At 38.7% G+C, this 17503-nt stretch overlaps 2 protein-coding genes across 4 annotated transcripts; one reads left to right on the forward strand and one right to left on the reverse strand.

Annotated features, from left to right (window-relative positions):
• Positions 1-1215: 1215 nt before the first annotated feature.
• Positions 1216-5949, reverse strand: pcnp (PEST proteolytic signal containing nuclear protein). The gene is made up of 5 exons (XM_084714597.1): positions 5809-5949; positions 4663-4889; positions 3867-3941; positions 3719-3774; positions 1216-2879 (listed from the first exon to the last, which is right to left on the reverse strand). The coding sequence occupies exons 1-5, from the start codon at positions 5852-5854 to the stop codon at positions 2768-2770; spliced, it is 516 nt and encodes a 171-aa protein (XP_084570723.1). The 5' UTR covers positions 5855-5949; the 3' UTR covers positions 1216-2767.
• Positions 5950-6501: 552 nt separating this feature from the next.
• On the forward strand, positions 6502-12226 carry stk16 (serine/threonine kinase 16). Of its 3 annotated transcripts, none has more exons than XM_084714604.1 (8): positions 6502-6636; positions 7052-7176; positions 8104-8323; positions 8411-8544; positions 9063-9150; positions 9730-9858; positions 9986-10107; positions 10542-12226. In XM_084714604.1, exons 1-8 carry the CDS (start codon positions 6631-6633, stop codon positions 10678-10680), a joined length of 963 nt encoding a protein of 320 aa, XP_084570730.1. In that variant the 5' UTR covers positions 6502-6630; the 3' UTR covers positions 10681-12226. The 3 variants fall into 3 exon arrangements, with proteins under 3 accessions (XP_084570730.1, XP_084570738.1, XP_084570747.1); XM_084714612.1 differs by having other exon boundaries at positions 6522-6668; XM_084714621.1 differs by having other exon boundaries at positions 6603-6649.
• Positions 12227-17503: the final 5277 nt, after the last annotated feature.

The following is a 17503-nucleotide window of genomic DNA, read 5'->3' on the forward strand; positions in this document are numbered from 1 at the left end:
TCAAAATTGTTGGCGATTAATTTTAATAGCCGATTGATAAATGATCGATCGTTGTAGTTCTATTTAATTTAAATATGAAACACAACTGTTTCACAACAAAACATCCGGAAAATGGACTCAAATGAAAAGGATGAGACTGAAGAAAAACACCCGTGCACAGCCATCTGGTGTTTCAGGTCCACATTAGGATTGAGCCCTTTCATTGAGTATTTAAAAAAAAAAAAAAACAGCCTACATACTCACACACGGCAAACACACACAGATGACTATGGTGCAGTGGCTGTGTTTGGCTGAGTCAGGCTATATCAAACCGTGCCTGGCTGTATTTGGCTGTGTCAGCAATCCTGCACACAACCATGACCAACGTTTGCTGCTTCTTATCGGTGCAGCTGGCCTGCTTGGCTATAGTTCAAGATAAGCTGATGATTTGACTGATGTATACATGATCGGTTGAAAGATGATTGGGCACACACATACAGAGAATGCTGACACTTCCAGAAAAATAACACAATTATAATAGGAAGCCACCATTAGACCATTTAAAGCGATCGAAGATACATATAAAAGCTTAATTATAAAGTTTTGCATTCATTTTAAATTGATGCACACACAATATCAGCAGCAAACACCCACATTACGCAATCTTGGTTCAATTGCTGAGTATCTAGATCAGGGGTATTCAACTAAAATTCAAAGAGGTCCAGTTAGAGAAAATTTCCTAAAGCAAAGGTCCAGAACATCATAATGTTTAACTTGCTTCATTTAAGAACAATGGTAATATACAAAAGAGAAAATAAGACAGGTCTATTAAATGAACAACTATAAATTGCTAAAGTAAAAATACTCAGTAAAGTAAGTTTACTTTTAATGTAGATTTACTTTTACTTTTTTTTTTTACAAAGGTAAAAGTAAAGGTAGTAATGTCTGCAGAAACCACAAAAGACAAAAACAGAAGATGGAACTAACTCTTTTAACTGAAATAGTCACCAGAATGTTTTGTTAACATGTTAAAATCACAACATTTTCCTCGCTTTTCTCGCCCCCAGACCCCCAGGGGACAGACGACGGTACGGACTTGGACCGCGGTCCGCCTGTTAGGGACCCCTGATCTAGACGGATAAAGAGCTCTAGTTATTTTTGATATTGGGGTGAAACAGGTTCATCATGTATGTTGTTACAGCAGACACGTCAGCAATGAACATTTGACACACCACATATGATCCAAATACTTTATTACTATAACTGGCTTTTAAGTATGTGTTCAAGAGAGTTCTGGCTGATAAATCAGGTCGTGGCAGTAGATATTCATATGATTCATTTGGGGGAGGAGCCCCCTCACAAGAGTTAGGTAACCCACAGAGGAATTCAACATTTATATTTTTGATTGAGGGAATCTTCCAGAAAGTCACTGAGGTACAACATTTATCTAAAAGGATTGGGGCTGTATTTCTGAAGCGTGGGCTTTCTGAGGTACAAGTGGTGATGAAAAGAGTTTGAATCATTACTAAACAATATTTTAATCACCCAGGAATCATTTAACAGGACCAGTGGGGATGGGTATCAAGAGCCAGTACTGGTTCCTGACTGGTCAGTACTGAAATATCAACGAGGTCCTGGACAAACGATACTGCTATCGGTAGGTATGTAACATTACATAAAGAGTGACATGGTAAAACATTCAAAATTGATGGCTCACACAAAAATGAGGTAAACGCAACTCAGGAAACAATTTAACTTGATACTTCTTCAGTAAAAAGTATTAATAAAATAACTGTGGAATCCTTCACATCTTTTCATGTCACGTCTTTATTTTTTGCACCAAATTATGGCGAGTAGTATCAATAAGAGTAACGATAAGTAGTATTAGTATCAACAACTGTATCAATAAAATCTTAACGATACCCATCCCCACTCTGGTATCAGTGTCACAGCTGTATGATTCTGGTCAACTAAAAACACGTCATCAGTCTCTCCATTTGCCAGATTCAGTGAAGCAGACGGAAATATAGAACCGAGTAAGCAAAACCAGAAATACTGGCTCAAAGCTCAAACACAAAACTAAACATAAAAATCAAACAAGACTGCCTATGTGGTGGCACAGCTGGTGAAAACAAAGGATTGCACACTGATGTTGAGAAACTAAATGAAACAAAACAATATGTCAGTACGTCTAGTCTAGCCCCCCCACCAAAACCACACACACACACACACACACACATCTACATTAACATAACACTCACCCACACACACTCCCATTTGTGGATTTTAAAAATAAAACGTCACACTTCTATGTACATTTTTACACAAATGTTTGACAAGCAACACTGAAGAGCTTGCTCGGGACCACGCCTAACCAGCTTCAGATAGGAACGAGCATGTCACAAAAGGGGCACGAGGGCTCTAAGATGCTAGGTTTTCTCATTAGCCAGCAGAAAGCAACTGTAGCTAATTTTACACAGTTTCAACAAAACTCTGGCTATTTTGTTTGTCACATCTCGCCACTCTCCACCTGTCATCACCAAGTCTTTACACACTGGTACCTCTCCTCTCAGTTAGCATCAGCCGGTAGTGGTTAGGAACGTAAACTTGAGCTCAGTCACAGAGAATCATAAAGGGCTTAAAGTATTCTTCATCTCATGTTCACAAGGATGAGACATTGTAATAACACAAGGCTACAGTGAGGAATAATTTGAGCCTCCATAGATATCTCTGACATGCTTTAAACTATACAAAAGTATCCATCAGTGACAAAAACTGTGGTAGTCATTTACAGTTTGTCTGCTTGGGCCTTTATCTTCCTCTCCCAAAGTTTTTGATGATCAGAGAAGCCCTGCTTGCCCTTGTTGAAGGAATTGGGTCCCGCAGATGTTGGTGTCTCCCTGAAAAGATAGCAGATTAGAGATGAAAAGGTAGGAAAAGTTAGATTATTGTGATCAAAATGATCAAGTTTATCAGTGTTATCTTTTTTTTTCTCTTTTGTTTCCACCATAATGACCACGAAATAAACATAAAAAATAAAAAGATCTGAATAAAAATCTCCTGCTTCTTTCAACTGGCTAATATACAACTTACTGTAAGTTTGGCTGGGAAAATGTAAACAGGCTAATTTCATCAGATTTCAAGGAGAATCCGACCTGATGGCAGGCATTAACAATAACCAAGTCGAAATAACTGATCTTCCCTCGAATGGTCTCGCAAAACGTATTTGGGTCAGGTTATTGTTAGCGGAGACCGTTTCATTACCAGTTCAAAACTGTTTGTAGTAGCTTTAAAACGTGCCTGAAATGTTCATAAAGTACTGACACACACACTGAAATCACTTCACCAAGTTTTATGGGAAACCTTTCAGTTATTTGAAATGGCACCATGTCCTTTGCCTGCATATGAGAAACTGTTGCTAACTTTGGTTGATGCTGGTTAGTGTTAACTTTGAGTTTTTGAAAGAAAGGTAATCAAATGATGAATGATGAATAAAATTTGAAACAGTGATACTAATCATCAGGAATTTTACAGTGGTTTATCAGAAAATCTGTGATCATTTCATCCCTACAGAACAGATCCTTCAAACTCTAATAGAAACACGACAGGTGGTCAGGTCAGCTAAATATGTATATGTGAACTGTAGAAATTAATTCAAAAAAGTCCAAAGCTTTATGTTTTGATAAAAGCAGAAGCTGAGAAAGCAATTATGATATGTGATGTAGGTCTGTGTGTATACCTGCCAATGTTCTTCATCCTCATCTTTGCTTCTGGAGGCATCTCCTCAGGTTCACTCTGCACAGTGAGACAAAGTTAAGATCAGCTCTCCATATTTGTTATTTAAGGATTTGTACAACCATGATATTATTGCGTGCGTGTGCTCTTACATCATCGTCTTCATTAAAAACAGATGCCAGCCCTGGCTTTTTTGGAGTAAGTGATGGTAAAGGCTCTTTGGGTTTCTAGGACAGGTTGGGGACACAAGATTGAGGGCAAACAAAATAAAAATGCACAGCATCACACATCTTGACTCTCTTCATAAAATGCACAAAAAAAGCTGGAAAACCTCACATTAGGTAAATTTAACTATCAAATGTTTAACACTTTTACTTGAAATTTGATTAATAGTTTAGTTGTACCAAATTATTCATGAATAGTGATTGTTTCATCACCTCTCACAATGAGGGTAACAGCTCGACAGTGTGTGTTTATGACTGTTGAGGACACTGGTCTGAATAATTTTCTTTCAGCCTCTATTAGCAGTGTGTTATGAGAACTGCACCATTTACACCTCCAGCAGTATCATATATGTGCATTTACCTCCACACTCAGGCGCAACTGTCTAAGTGACCAATTAATCATTTAGTGGACTGCTAAAAAATTAGTTGCCAACTATTTCAATAATCAATTAATTGTTTCAGTCATAACATAAGTTAATACCATTTTCATTGTAATTTATGCTAATAAATGAAGAATCATTGGGTTCTGAGTTGGTGATAAGACAAAAGAAGCAGTATGAGCACATCACTTTAGGCTCTGGAATATTGTGACTATTACTGTGAAAATATAATTAATTGTGAAAATACTTGGCAGATTAGTGGATTATGAAAATAATCTTTAGCAGCAGCCCTAACAGACAATTTTTAAAAACAAGGTCAGCAATATCCACTGTTACACACTCACTGTTGCTCCAAGTTTGATAGATATGGGGTTCGACTTCTTCCCAATCTGACCGCCCATGCTAAAGCCTATCTTGGAGACTTTGCGGGGTGCTGATGGGTCTGCGGAGGGCTCTTCCTCATCTTCAGGTGTGAGATGCTGGGATGTGCGTTTGACTGCTGTCCCTTCTCCTCCCACAGTGCTACAAGAGACAGGCTTAGTTTTCACTCTGCCTTCCTCCTCCTGCGGCCCTGCTTGAGGCAAGACAACTCACCAAGGTGAACAACAGTTTCCTGAGAACTGGAGAATAATAAAAGCTATCATCTTTACCTGTGTGGCTAATGTTATAATACGTCTCTAACTCAGATTCCACTCTTAACATTTAACTTAGCTACAGTTTGAAAAGTCCATCTGGGGACTGTGTTCAAAAACTTAGTTACAACAGTATCAGGGTTTAAGGTAATATAATATCAGCACTGTCCGCAGGGGTCTGAGAGCAGATAATAATAACGTTGTGACTCATTCATATCGTATTAACCTGCGCCTGTGTTATGGGTTAACATAATAGCTTATGTTAGCTACATGCACACTAGCTAGGCTAACGCCAAGTTAGCAAAGGTCGTGTCTAAAAGGGAATCCCAGATTTGAGAAACACTCGCGAGACCTGCAGACGTTGTTTCTTCATTATGCATGTTGTACAAACTAATAAGGATTTATGTGACAACGCTAGGATTCAGATATACTTATTTTTGGGACCAAAACATAGTTTGGGTTAGCTTAGGGTCGCAATTTATACTTCTCGCGAGATTTTTCGCGGGTGTAGGGTTCCCTTCTGGACACGGCAGTTAGTAAGCTAACAAGAGACCTGTCTGCTACAAGTCTTTGCTTTATCACCAGGCTAACGTTATCAGTAAGTTTAGCCAAATAAGTTAGTTACAGTCAGCCCCATTTCTAACTTAAATAAGGAAAACCAATACAATGTTACCTATTAACTGTTTTACTTTGTGTTAGCATTAGCTGGCCAATGATATGTAGCGAAGTTTTAAGAACGTTTCCTCTGTCTAACATTAGATGGTGTCAGTTTTAATAAACAGGCAACAAATGAAGCTAACGCTAAACACTGCTTTTTTCCCAACCAAATTTAACATGTTAAACCAGCACAAATGTCACCTCCGTCGTCGGTGGGACCCCTTCGGTAATGCTTGTAATCCGCCATGACTGCTCCTCTCAAAGTTACCAACTCCTGCCGCTAGTCTTCTATTGGCGCTGTGTAACAAACAAGCGCCGTGCACTGTTTATATTGATATAAGAGAAGAAGGGAAAAAACAGCTCGTATCTAGAAGAGAATCCCAGACTTGTGAAAGATCTCGCGAGAATAATAATAATTGTAACCCAAAAATGATATTTCCTTAACCCTGACCAAGTGCTGTCCGTCCTGAAGACATCCAGATTATATGTACGGCATTGTCACATCACAAAACATAATTTGTTCGTGCAACGAAGGGAAAAAAGCAAGAGTCTCGCGAGAGTTTCGCGAATCAAGGGTTCCTTTCGAACATATGCAGAAATATTACTGAGCAAAAACGGAGCACATGAAAAACAAAATTATAACAGAAATAGGACAGAAAAAGCAATAAAATGAAATAAAATGGTCTCTTCTAGTGATTTCAAGCCCTGCCAGTTCTCTTATAAATACCACCAATAGGGGTTTTGCTGGGCTATTGCTGATTATTATTATTATTATTATTATTATTATTACCATTATTATTATTATTATCATTATTATTATTATTATTATTATTATTAGTAGTAGTAGTAGTAGTAGTAGTAGTAGTAGTATCATTATTATTATTATTATTAATGGGTAGAATTTTATCTACGGTCCACACTCGTTGAGACAGAGGGTGGCGGTAGTGCACTTAATACGATGGCTGACAAGAGAACCACAAGTAAAAGCCAAAGAGAAGAAGAAGAGGAAGGAAGAAGAGAAAAATGGCAGTAAGCTAATTTGGTAAACAGAAAGCTAGCTGGTAAGATTAAATATGTAGTTCTACCATTTACAGACTCGATGTGTAATACATACCTGTCCACTGTGTAGGTCGTGAATTAAAATTACACAGCGATTGGTGCTAGCGTCTAAAACGGACGATACTGTCGCAGTTTGGCTGTAGCTTGGAAGTTGCTATGCTAACGTTAGATGTTGGTGATGTGTTGTTAGCTAACGTAGTAGTTAACTGTCTAACAGTTGGTTATGGTAACATATGTTGATTTTTACAATGGGTCCACAGCTTATCTCGCAGCTTGCGTTCAATATTGAATAATACAGAGATAAAAGGCAGTGACACTGTGTCACTGCCTTTTATCTCTTTGCCTATCTCTCTCATATTACTTGTGTTTGTCCTGTTTCTCCCAGGCCCTTAAAAGCTTGGTGTTAAACAATGTACCTGTCAAGATGGGCCAGACCCTGTGCATATGCTCCCGTGGCTCCATCACCATCGATAACAAAAAATATTACTTTGTCCAGAAGCTAGATGAAGGGTAAGTTTTTAAGTTCCACATGACTCCTTCAAGCTTAAGTGTGGTGATATTTTGTATTTGTTTGTCAACAGATTCAATGACGAGACCGAAACCCTACAAGTCCTAAAATGTCTTAAATTTACATTTTACTTAAAAAAAAAACCTTTAAAAGTATTGAGTAGTCTCTCTGAGCTTTAAAAAGTGAGGCAATCATCAGTCCAATCTGAAAGAGGAAGTTTACCAGATTATGACAACAGACTGTCTGTAGGCTATATGAGAAAGGATGGCATCTACCTATTTATTTACTATCCATAAACATATTTTGACAAATGTTCTCTAACTTAGCCAGTTATTGCCATTTTGCCTCAGTTATAATTTTTAACTGACTATGTATTTACTCAGTGTGCCTTTATTTTCACATTCACTGCTTAGCTTTTTTTTACAAAACTGTTCTTACATTTAATTAAACAGTGGCATTAAATAGTAAAAAGTTTTTGATTTAACTTGATGATACTTCTAGACATCCTGGCATAAATTAGCATACCAAACCTCAGTTAAAGCTAGTGCCCCCCAAAATTTACTGTTTATTCCTTTATTGCCAAAATTTCTAAAAACTGTGATTCATAGCTGTCATAGGGAATATTAGTAAAATAAAACAGTATTTTTGTGACTTCTTTTCAGATCTTGACCTCCTCAGTAAACGATAAAGGTCAACTATGTTGTCACACATTATACTGATTACATTATACTGATTACAACATACAATGAGAATTAGAATCTTTTAACCTATTTAACCTATCCTGATGTTAGGAGCAGTTTGCAGCCACTGTGTTGAATTTGGTCTTTTTATGTGATTTGTTGATGATAGGAAAAATATGGAATATTGACTTTCAAATTTGGTCTAATAGACTCATCCCGAACTCTAATCTCTCTGTGTCCTCTCATCAGTGGTTTCAGTTATGTTGATCTGGTAGAGGGGGTAAAGGATGGCCACTTCTACGCCCTTAAGAGGATCCTGTGCCATGACCGTGAAGGGCGCCAGGAGGCTCAGACAGAGGTGGAGATGCATCAGATGTTTAATCATCCCAACATCTTGACCCTGGTTGCACACACCTTTGTTGATCGTGGAGGCAAGACTGAAGCCTGGTTACTTCTGCCTTATATCAGTGTAAGTATACAGCAGTTAGTATGACCATAAGAACTGCGAGGGAAATTATCTGATTCTGATATGATATTGGTGTGTTTGTGTGAACAGAAAGGCAGTCTGTGGTCTGTTCTGGAGAAGCTGCGAGACAAGGGGAGCTTAATGCCTGAAAAACAGATTTTGCAAATTTTGCGTGGCATCTGCTCTGGACTCAAGGCTATTCATGACAAAGGCTACGCACACAGGTAATCTGTTGCCAAACACACACACACAAACATATATATATATATATTTACAACAAACATGTATGTGTGAAGGATCAGTGTCTGTTTTCTTGCAGTTCTTTGAACAGTCTAGAAATGTTAGAATTTTATAAATAGCCTTAAAGGTCAATAAATAGTCTGCATTTGAAAGTCTATAACATAAAACAAAACTTGATAAAAATCATGTCACTCATGTCATGAAGTGCATTAAATTTAAGTTTCTCATACATGTAGAACTCTGTTACAACACTAATTTTATGGTTCAAAACACATTCTGAATTAACTGTTTTTGTTGCTTGAAAATCATTGCTTCTGATCACAGTTTATGCCCTGCACTGTGATCAGAAAGCAGAAACAAATATTTTTAGGACACACTCAGAAACGTTTTCTTCCGTACCTTGTCAACGTAAAACTCAGTGGTTGGCAAGCATCACCTGTATTTCCCATGACTCTGATGTAAGCTGACATCTGAACACTGTGTGTCGGGTATCATTCCACAGAGACCTGAAACCTACAAATGTGCTCCTGGATGAGGATGACAGGCCAGTTCTGATGGACCTGGGCTCTATGAACCGTGCCAGGATTGAGGTAAGAGGATGGGGCCTATGAAGAATTTAATGGTTTAGTTTAATCAGATTTCCGCCTCTAGTGCAGAGTAATATAAAATAAAGGCACAAAAACTACTTGGGTAAGATATTAAGAAACAAAACAACCTGAGCAGGTTAAGCAAAAGATCCTGCTTTGAGTTAAAGTAAGTGTGTTACTTTCATAGTAAGTTCACGTATGTGAGGAAGTTTCTCTTGTTTCTTCAGTGTTTCCACCCATATTAGTTGCACTGGCTACAAGATATTGCAGCTTATTAGTTTATTGTATCATAATTGCTGTCTTGTAGCATCCAACACTGATCGTGCCTCTTGAAACACAGTGGTAATATTGGAATATTTGGGATTGCACTGTTTTTTGTTTGTTTTGTTTTGTTTTGTTCTTTACACACCTGACATAATTGCAACAGCAATGGTGTCAAATTGCTGTAAAAAAGTATTAACATACCAGTTTGAGAACAACAGGTGACACACAGCTGTCTGTGTTGCTAAAGGTGTATCATCAAATTATTAAGTGAATGATCCTTACTCTGTAATGATTTTAATAAAACTGAGTTTATTTCAGGTTAGAGGGACCAGAGAGGCCATGACCATACAGGACTGGGCTGCCCAGCGGTGCACCATTTCCTACAGGGCTCCTGAACTCTTCAATGTAGAGAGCCACTGCATCATAGATGAGCGCACTGATATCTGGGTAAAGCCTTGTTTTCCTCATCACTTGAGACTTGTTTTCTTTAAGTGACATCACTGAAATCAAGTGGTTGATCCTTAACTGACTGGTTCTTTTTCTCATCTTTGGATGTCCTGCCATACTCGTCCAGTCACTCGGCTGTGTGCTTTACTGCATGATGATGTTGGAGGGGCCGTATGACATGGTATTTCAAAAGGGGGACAGTGTTGCCCTCGCAGTCCAGAATCCAGTGGCCATCCCACAATCCTGCAGGTCAGTCTTCAGACTGTAACTTTATCCTACAGTATAACTTGAGGAAAGTTTCCTGTTGATGTATCAGTTACTGTCACTGTTTTCTGCTCCAAAGTAAGAGTGTGTTATTGGTTTTAAGGATGTGTTGAGTACTAGGAACTGCAGGACTAATTCCCTCGACATGTAAAATAAAATGTGTAAGTATTTAATGCTATTGTAGACCAAGATTTTCTTTTACTGGGATTTTCGTTGCATTTAATAATAGATAGGCCTGGGTATTAAAAAAAAATACAACACCAGTACCAATATTATATTCCATTTCTGCCACATTCTACAAACAAATCCCCGTAAATCTTATGCACTCGACCTTCAAGTTTAAAAATTAAGGTCTGTCTAACCAAATAGTGATCAAACTTAAGTTGTTCTAATTTAGTGTCTGCTCATCTTCTGCTCAGTTACTCGCAGGGCCTGCAGATGCTGCTGAGCTCCATAATGGTGTCCAACCCCCAGGAGAGACCAAACATCAGCTGGGTTCTTGACCAGGTACAGGACCTGCAGAGTCGCAGCCCCAACACCCAAACCAACATGGTCTGATCTTGCACGGTGCACTGGATGTGGCAGACCTTTGCACACATAAATGAACATCTTGAGCTTGAAAATATTTCTTTTATTTATTGACTTTAGTGTAAAAGCTTAGGTACAGACTTTCACTCAGTTCGGAGAGCTTGGCGTAGACAAATTTTCTGAAGAATCTGAAAGGCCTCAAATATAATTTGATGCTGTAACATGGTCCTTTCATGAGGGTAAAATGTTGTATCTAATAATGAAATGGCTTTTCTTTGTAATCTTCAAAAAAATATAGTCATTTGCTTTCTCAGAGTGTTACATGAGAAGATAAGATACCACTCTTATGTCTGTGCGTTCAATGTGAAGCTGAATCCAGCAGCCTGTTAGCATAGCTTGGCATAAATGCTGTAATAACGGGGAAACAGCTAGCTTGGCGCTGTCTGATTGTCCAAAAATCCACCAACAAGGACTTCAGTAACTCACTTATTATCACGCTAGATCATGTTTTCTTAAGCTGTACAAAAACCATGTTAAAACAACAAGTGGTTGTAAGGAGGTTCATGTGCAGAGTTACTGTTTTACACTGTAGTTATTGTATGGATAAATATATATGTGTTAATTAGTAAGCTTTAGAGGTGCTGGCAGGTGGATTTTGTTACCTTTTGACAAAGCCAGGCCACCTGCTTCCTCTCATTTCCAGTCTTTATGCTAACCAGCTGTTGGCTGTAGCCTTAGTGTTTAAGCTGATTTCTAGCCTTTTCCTGTTAAAAAAAATAAATCATAAAAATTGTAGTTTACATACATACATAAAAGGTTTGCCAAACTTTCCATCTGATGAAAGCTACCTGAGTTTAATACATATCAAGATTACATTCCCTACCAAAAAAGAATATGGTCCAGTTCCCCTTGTTTTTTTATCTTGATTCCTGAGTTTTTTTGTGTGTGTGTAACATCTTGTGATTATACGCGTGCTGTAATAGCTTTGCCTACAGCTTTTCTCTTTCCCTACATTCACACGGTTTGTCTTTACTGGGGAAAAGTCAAGAGGCAGAGTGCTCCTCACCTGCAATGCTGCATTCGAACACACAGAGGTGCTGCACCATCACAGTCCCCTGCTCCACAATGATCTGGTGACTGACCATGTTTCTGTCTGTACAGTTGATAATGTGTGATTGAGTCTTTGTACAACACAGCATAGAGCGTCTGATTACTGAAAAAGAAACAACTAGAGACTATCATGTGATGGGATCACACCAGCCACGACGCTCATCAACATGTTGGTGTCCTGACCCATGAGTACTCAGTAGTTATTACTGTTTTATTACATGAGTACTCAGTACTCATGGTTCAGAAAACACCCATCTTCCAGCTCACTTTGATGTCAACTACACACCTGTAAAGTTTCGACTGCAGCTTGCATGATTGTGGTGCTATTGCGTTGACAAAATCTGTCCACAGACACATAAGTACTTGGCAGAGTACTCAAACCCACCTCTGTGGTGGCTCCTGCTACAGTAGCTGTCCACAGCACCACATTTTGCCATGTTGATACACACACAAGGAGACTCACAAGGTGAAATTTTACCTAATATCTGAGAGTAGACGGGTGATTGAAACTGTGGTACACTGATCCACGACTTAAATCAAATTTGGACCAGGGGCCTCATTACAAAAAAATGTGTCCTATTTTAACTTAAGTTTTTGAGATGGGAGAAATCCTGTCTTCCTAATACAGAAGCAATTCCTAAACTCATTGCTGTGTCCTATATTCTGTCTCATACCTCTTATCTTAACTTAGGAAATCCTAACTAGAGCTGTAGAACTTGATTCTTCAGTCGGTACTCGTCTAGCTTACAAGAAAAGATGGGCATTCAATTTTAACTTTGAGTCAGGAATAGGGCCAGGTATCATTCAAAAAATTTCAATACCAATACTGGTAACGTTACGTTGGCTTCAATAACACCTCCTAAAACTATACTTTTTTTGATACCAAATCCATTGTTTTTTCAAAAGCTTAATAATTTATCTGCAAAATTGTGTCACACTTCATGTGAAGGTGAAAATGATAAAAGATCTTCAAGAAGGGGTCAGATGTTACTGTTATACACCTAATCAATAGGAAACAAACTTTTAATCAGTTTAAGGAATGACTTAGAAATATTTTTATTAACTGTAACTCAAAGGCATTGTCGTATCTGCCATTGCAGTTTAACCTTTTTTTAACTGCACTTTTCTCTGTATTGTGTTTAAACAGTATTTTCCATTTCAGCCTTGCTTGTGTTAAATTCTGGGTGTACTGTCATGTGAGAATGTGGTCTCACACTTTTGTTCTCTCAGGGTTCACCCACATCTCAAAAGGGTCTGACGGTCTCAAGTAGTAGACCTAAATGGTACCTTTAAATCTGTTATTAGATAAAATAATGCTTTGGGCATTTAAGTTAAGATGAACGCTTTGGTGACTGTAATGCAGTGATATTGGACCACATTAGAACTGAAACAATTCCTCGTTAGGTAACTGCAATTAATTATTGGAATGGTTATTAACATACTGTTTAAATATATTATCTTTTTAATGCTTTAAGTTTGTTAAATGACTATGAATATTTGTGTGGTTGTTAATGGAGAACTAATACTGGTGTCACAACACTGGTAAGCTAAGGAATTTTTTAAGTGTACTAGTAAAGTTCACAAATATTGCTAAGAAAGAGTGTGTAATTTGATTATGGAAAATTCTGTTAAAATTCTGTTTCATCTCTTATTCACTGCACATTAAATGATAAATAAATATGAAATATGTAGCACTCTGTATACACTTTTTAATATAATTGTGAAATAAAAAGGCATCCTACATTAAAAAGTAGTCGGTCGAGAAAACTGTGAATTACAACTCGGTCACTCATGATAATCCACAAACCTTGTTGAGAGCAGTTTTATGTAGGAACTACTTTAGTTAGTAGAACAAAAGTAGTTCCAGTAGATTCTACTGCAGAAAGAAAATAGTTCCTACATGAAACTGCTCACAACAAGGTCTGTGGATTATCTAGAATAACCTGGTCATTATTTCTGGAAAGAGACACTGGTATTGTATTTCTCAAATGTGTTTTTCTTTTGGTGCTTTGAGCACCACATGCTGAGTGCCACTTAGTCCCATTATATTTGAGAGAAGGCAGACATCACTACAGTCAATATCTCTGTGCCTCAGACCAGAAGTATTCAGATGGATAAATTGCACTATAGGCCAGAGGAACATATGTATTTTTGATTTTTTGGGGGGTGAACTATCCCTTTAAAGCTGGGGTAGGCAGTTCAGTGCATACCCTTGTTAATTCTTTTGAGGCTGAATGGGAGGAAAGCAGTCGGGTTCCAACATCTTTTGTAAAACATTCTCAGCAGGGTGGACGCTCTTGTATCAAAATTCGACATTTAAGAACATCATCTGTGTAAAATGTTCCCAAAATGTCCCAAGACAGTTCCACCTAGTCCCACCCTACTGTCCTGTGATTGGCTACTGCTACTGTGCTCTAATTGGCTGTGAGCCCGAGTGTAGATATTGGCAGTTGGGAGAAATTGAGCAGGGAGTCAATTTCTCACACAGGGGCGTTTAATATCCCGTGTGAAGCTGTTGTTTAGACATAGCTGGCTTATTGTTTTTTTAAGCGGTCTTGTTGTCAGTTGAGTTATTGTTTTCATGTTTTTTTAAACTTCTTTAAAATCTTAAGTTTTCAGTTGTAATTTGAGTTAAGGCACAACTATTACACTTAATCATGTTTGCCAACTCCTGAATGTTATAGCAGCTAACAGCTAGCAGGAAACGCACATATATCTTGAGTTTTTAGACATTTTAATGCAGAAATGTTACATATCACAACATTAAGTTTTAGTCGGTCTTCGGAGAATTTTCTCCAATGGCAAACAAGTGCCACCTTCATGCGGCAGTACTGAGAACTAGTGGCCATTCTCTGCTCCTCTGTGTGTGTATTTGTGCGCACGTGCTTGGAAACAAATATCAAACTGCCCATGCAGCAGAATTTACAACTCTGACGTCCACTCAGATCGGTGAGATGTCACACTTCACTGTTGTCCCAATTACTTTCAAAGGTAATGCCGACCTTACCAGACACACACACACACACACAAACACACACACACACAAATGACTAGTCATAAAGTATACATAACACTCCTAGGAATAAAAGATGCTAACTAGAGCCATGAAGGGTTCTTCAGCTTATCCCTATAGGAGACCCCTTTTTGTTCCTGGTAGAACTTTTTATAAAGGTTCTGCATATAACCCTTTCACAGAGTTGTACCTTAACCCAACATAAAGGGTTAAACCTAGAACCATCTGTGAAAGGGTTCACCTAGAACTCCCTATGAGAAGTTCTGAAGAGGATCCATCTATGGTGTGATGGCTCCACCCATAACCCTCTCTGGGGGTTCTATCCAGAACCATTCCACCCTCTGATGTTGATAACAAGAACCCATCCAGGGGCTTCTACGGAGAACCTTTTTATAATCCAAGTGTTTTCTTTCTTTCTTTTCTTCTTTTAATAGTTGAGGAGTTGTAGCTTAGCTTAGGAGTTCAACAATCTCTTTTTCAAAGGTACTTTATATGAAAAGGGTTCCTCATTGAACCCTTAGTCTTACAAAGAACACTTGACGAACCCTTACTTCGAAAGAGGGTTCCTCACAGGCAAATGGTTCAGGGAGCAACCTCAGCCCTTCAGGAAGAACCCTTTTGGAATCCTTTCTAAGAGTGTGCACATATTTACAGTCCACATGCCCTTTTATCCACAAACACCGTAAGGATGCATTACACTTGAATTAATGATATCTCAGCTGATTTCTTCCTCAGGCCCACCTACAAACCCCAGACTCCCCTGGGACTGCGTTCAGGACGGAGCTGTGTTTATGGGTTCAACATGTGCACACACACACACTGTCACACTCTGCCCCCACCTTTTATATTCACCATCATCTGCCTGTGAGGGGCTGAAATGATGTCATACAACACAAGCTCAAGGTCAACTCGATGCTCGCCTACATTTTAGCACCAATTTCATGTGCTTTTGCTTATCATTCAGTCAGGGGGGTGCTCTGGCAGTTTGGATCTTCTGTGGGTGTGTGTGTGTGTGTGTTTCATTTGAAACCCAACCCCAGTCCTCAAACGCAAACACACTTTAGCTCTCACACCATAAACCATCTGCAGGCTTTATTGATTTGGCAATGAATCAATTAGTGAATTATTTAATTAGCAAAGCATTATGGGTCAGCACAGAGCTGCTCCCACCCTGCAGTGTTCCTAGGTCCCTTTAAATCATTTTACACATATGTTTCGACCCCATGTGGGTGTCTTATCTGTGCAAAATGACCACACAAAAGTTCTCGAAACAGAGAATTCGGGTACGATTCCAGTGAGACCTTATAAAGTCGCCCAGTAAAGTTCCTGTTGCTACCCGCCAGACGAGGGGTCCTATTTCTTTTAAAGCTTTATGTGTACGGACCCAGAACTTTTGCTGTCACTCAAGTCCAAATTAGTCTTGGCTGCGGCTGAAAGACGGAGAAATATGGACATTACGTCTGCCCCGTTGAGTGGATGAGTTACGGCTTGTGTTCGTGATCGAGGCGTCCTTTTCCATTCAGGAGCTTTCTTTGTGCTCATTAATTCATGGGAGTGTTTGGGTTAAAATGCATAATGAGTTCATTAAGGGGGATTGGCGTAATCAGGAAAGGTATTGCCTTAATTACTGGCTCACGGCCAGACCAATCCGTTCTCCGAAAGATCGGCAACCCACCCTGTCCACAGAGCTCACTAATTTAATTAAGTGTACAAAATGCTACACCCTAACGTCGCCCTTGGGGGCAATTATGGCACTAGAGATTGAAAGATCTCCACCGGGGGTATTTTACTTACTGGCAGGAGATTGCCTGTGTCAGTTAGCTGATTGCATTGATTATATTGATTTGTAACAGCTTTTCGGGTAATTTCATCTGCAAAGGTGAGAGCAACACGTTGGCCCGGGGACTTTTTTATTTATTCTTTCTTTATTTAGACCCTGGACTCTTTTGCCAAGTGATTAGATGAAATGGAGCTCCACAATAAGTCTTTTAAAGTGGGAGTTGGGGAGGGAGGATCGATAGTTTTTATTTGCCGTATAAGGTCAGTACAGGTTTGATGTTATGAATTCTTTTAAAGACATCACAACTCTTTTACCTAAAGTGGAAGTGCCTCATGGTTGTGCTGAAGCAGCAAAAGGTGGCTTAAACAGGCAGCGAGGACAAGATCTTCAGCTCCGAAGTCAGACTGGACAGGTCGAGTGTACCTGAATCATATGGAGACAGATTCCCTCATCTCTGCTCTTCACTCTGTACTCAATTTCACAGAGCTGGAAATAAATACCTCAACAGTCTCCTTACAGTATTGATGCACACAAGAAAGATGTTAACAAGTTTTGTATTAGTTACCCTTTGTTAAAGTTGTAATATGTATCATTTCTGCATTAAAAATGTCTAAAAATGCAGACGTACATTATACATTTTGTTGAGCTGTGTACTTGCATTATCCCAAAATCCCAAATCCAACAATCTTATAATGCAGAGAAACACATCATTTATTCAAGATAATGGTGCGTTTTCTGCTAGCCTTTGTTAGCTAGTTGCTATAACCTGCCTCTGACAGGTTCAGAATGTTATTCTAAGTGACTGACAACATTATGAAAATGATCCCCACATGGATAAAAGTTTTTTAAAATAGTAAGATATGTTTTGTTTCGCCAAACTAACTAGACCCCTTTCACAAATTTTATTTTAATTTTAGCATCATCTCCATCTTCCAACAATCACCAACTCA

Source organism: Lutjanus erythropterus, chromosome 1, assembly GCF_056507025.1.
Source record: "Lutjanus erythropterus isolate fLutEry1 chromosome 1, fLutEry1.hap2, whole genome shotgun sequence".
Lineage (NCBI taxonomy): Eukaryota > Metazoa > Chordata > Actinopteri > Lutjaniformes > Lutjanidae > Lutjanus > Lutjanus erythropterus.

Coding starts and splice junctions, on each gene's coding strand:
- pcnp (XM_084714597.1), bottom strand. CDS start 5,854: ATGGCGGATTACAAGCATTACCGAAGGGGTCCCACCGACGACGGAG. Junction 4,890..5,808: donor GGGTCCCACCGACGACGGAG/GTGACATTTGTG, acceptor TGCCTCAAGCAG/GGCCGCAGGAGGAGGAAGGC. Junction 3,942..4,662: donor CTATCAAACTTGGAGCAACA/GTGAGTGTGTAA, acceptor AACCTGTCCTAG/AAACCCAAAGAGCCTTTACC.
- stk16 (XM_084714604.1), top strand. Junction 7,177..8,103: donor GTCCAGAAGCTAGATGAAGG/GTAAGTTTTTAA, acceptor TCCTCTCATCAG/TGGTTTCAGTTATGTTGATC. Junction 8,324..8,410: donor TACTTCTGCCTTATATCAGT/GTAAGTATACAG, acceptor TTGTGTGAACAG/AAAGGCAGTCTGTGGTCTGT.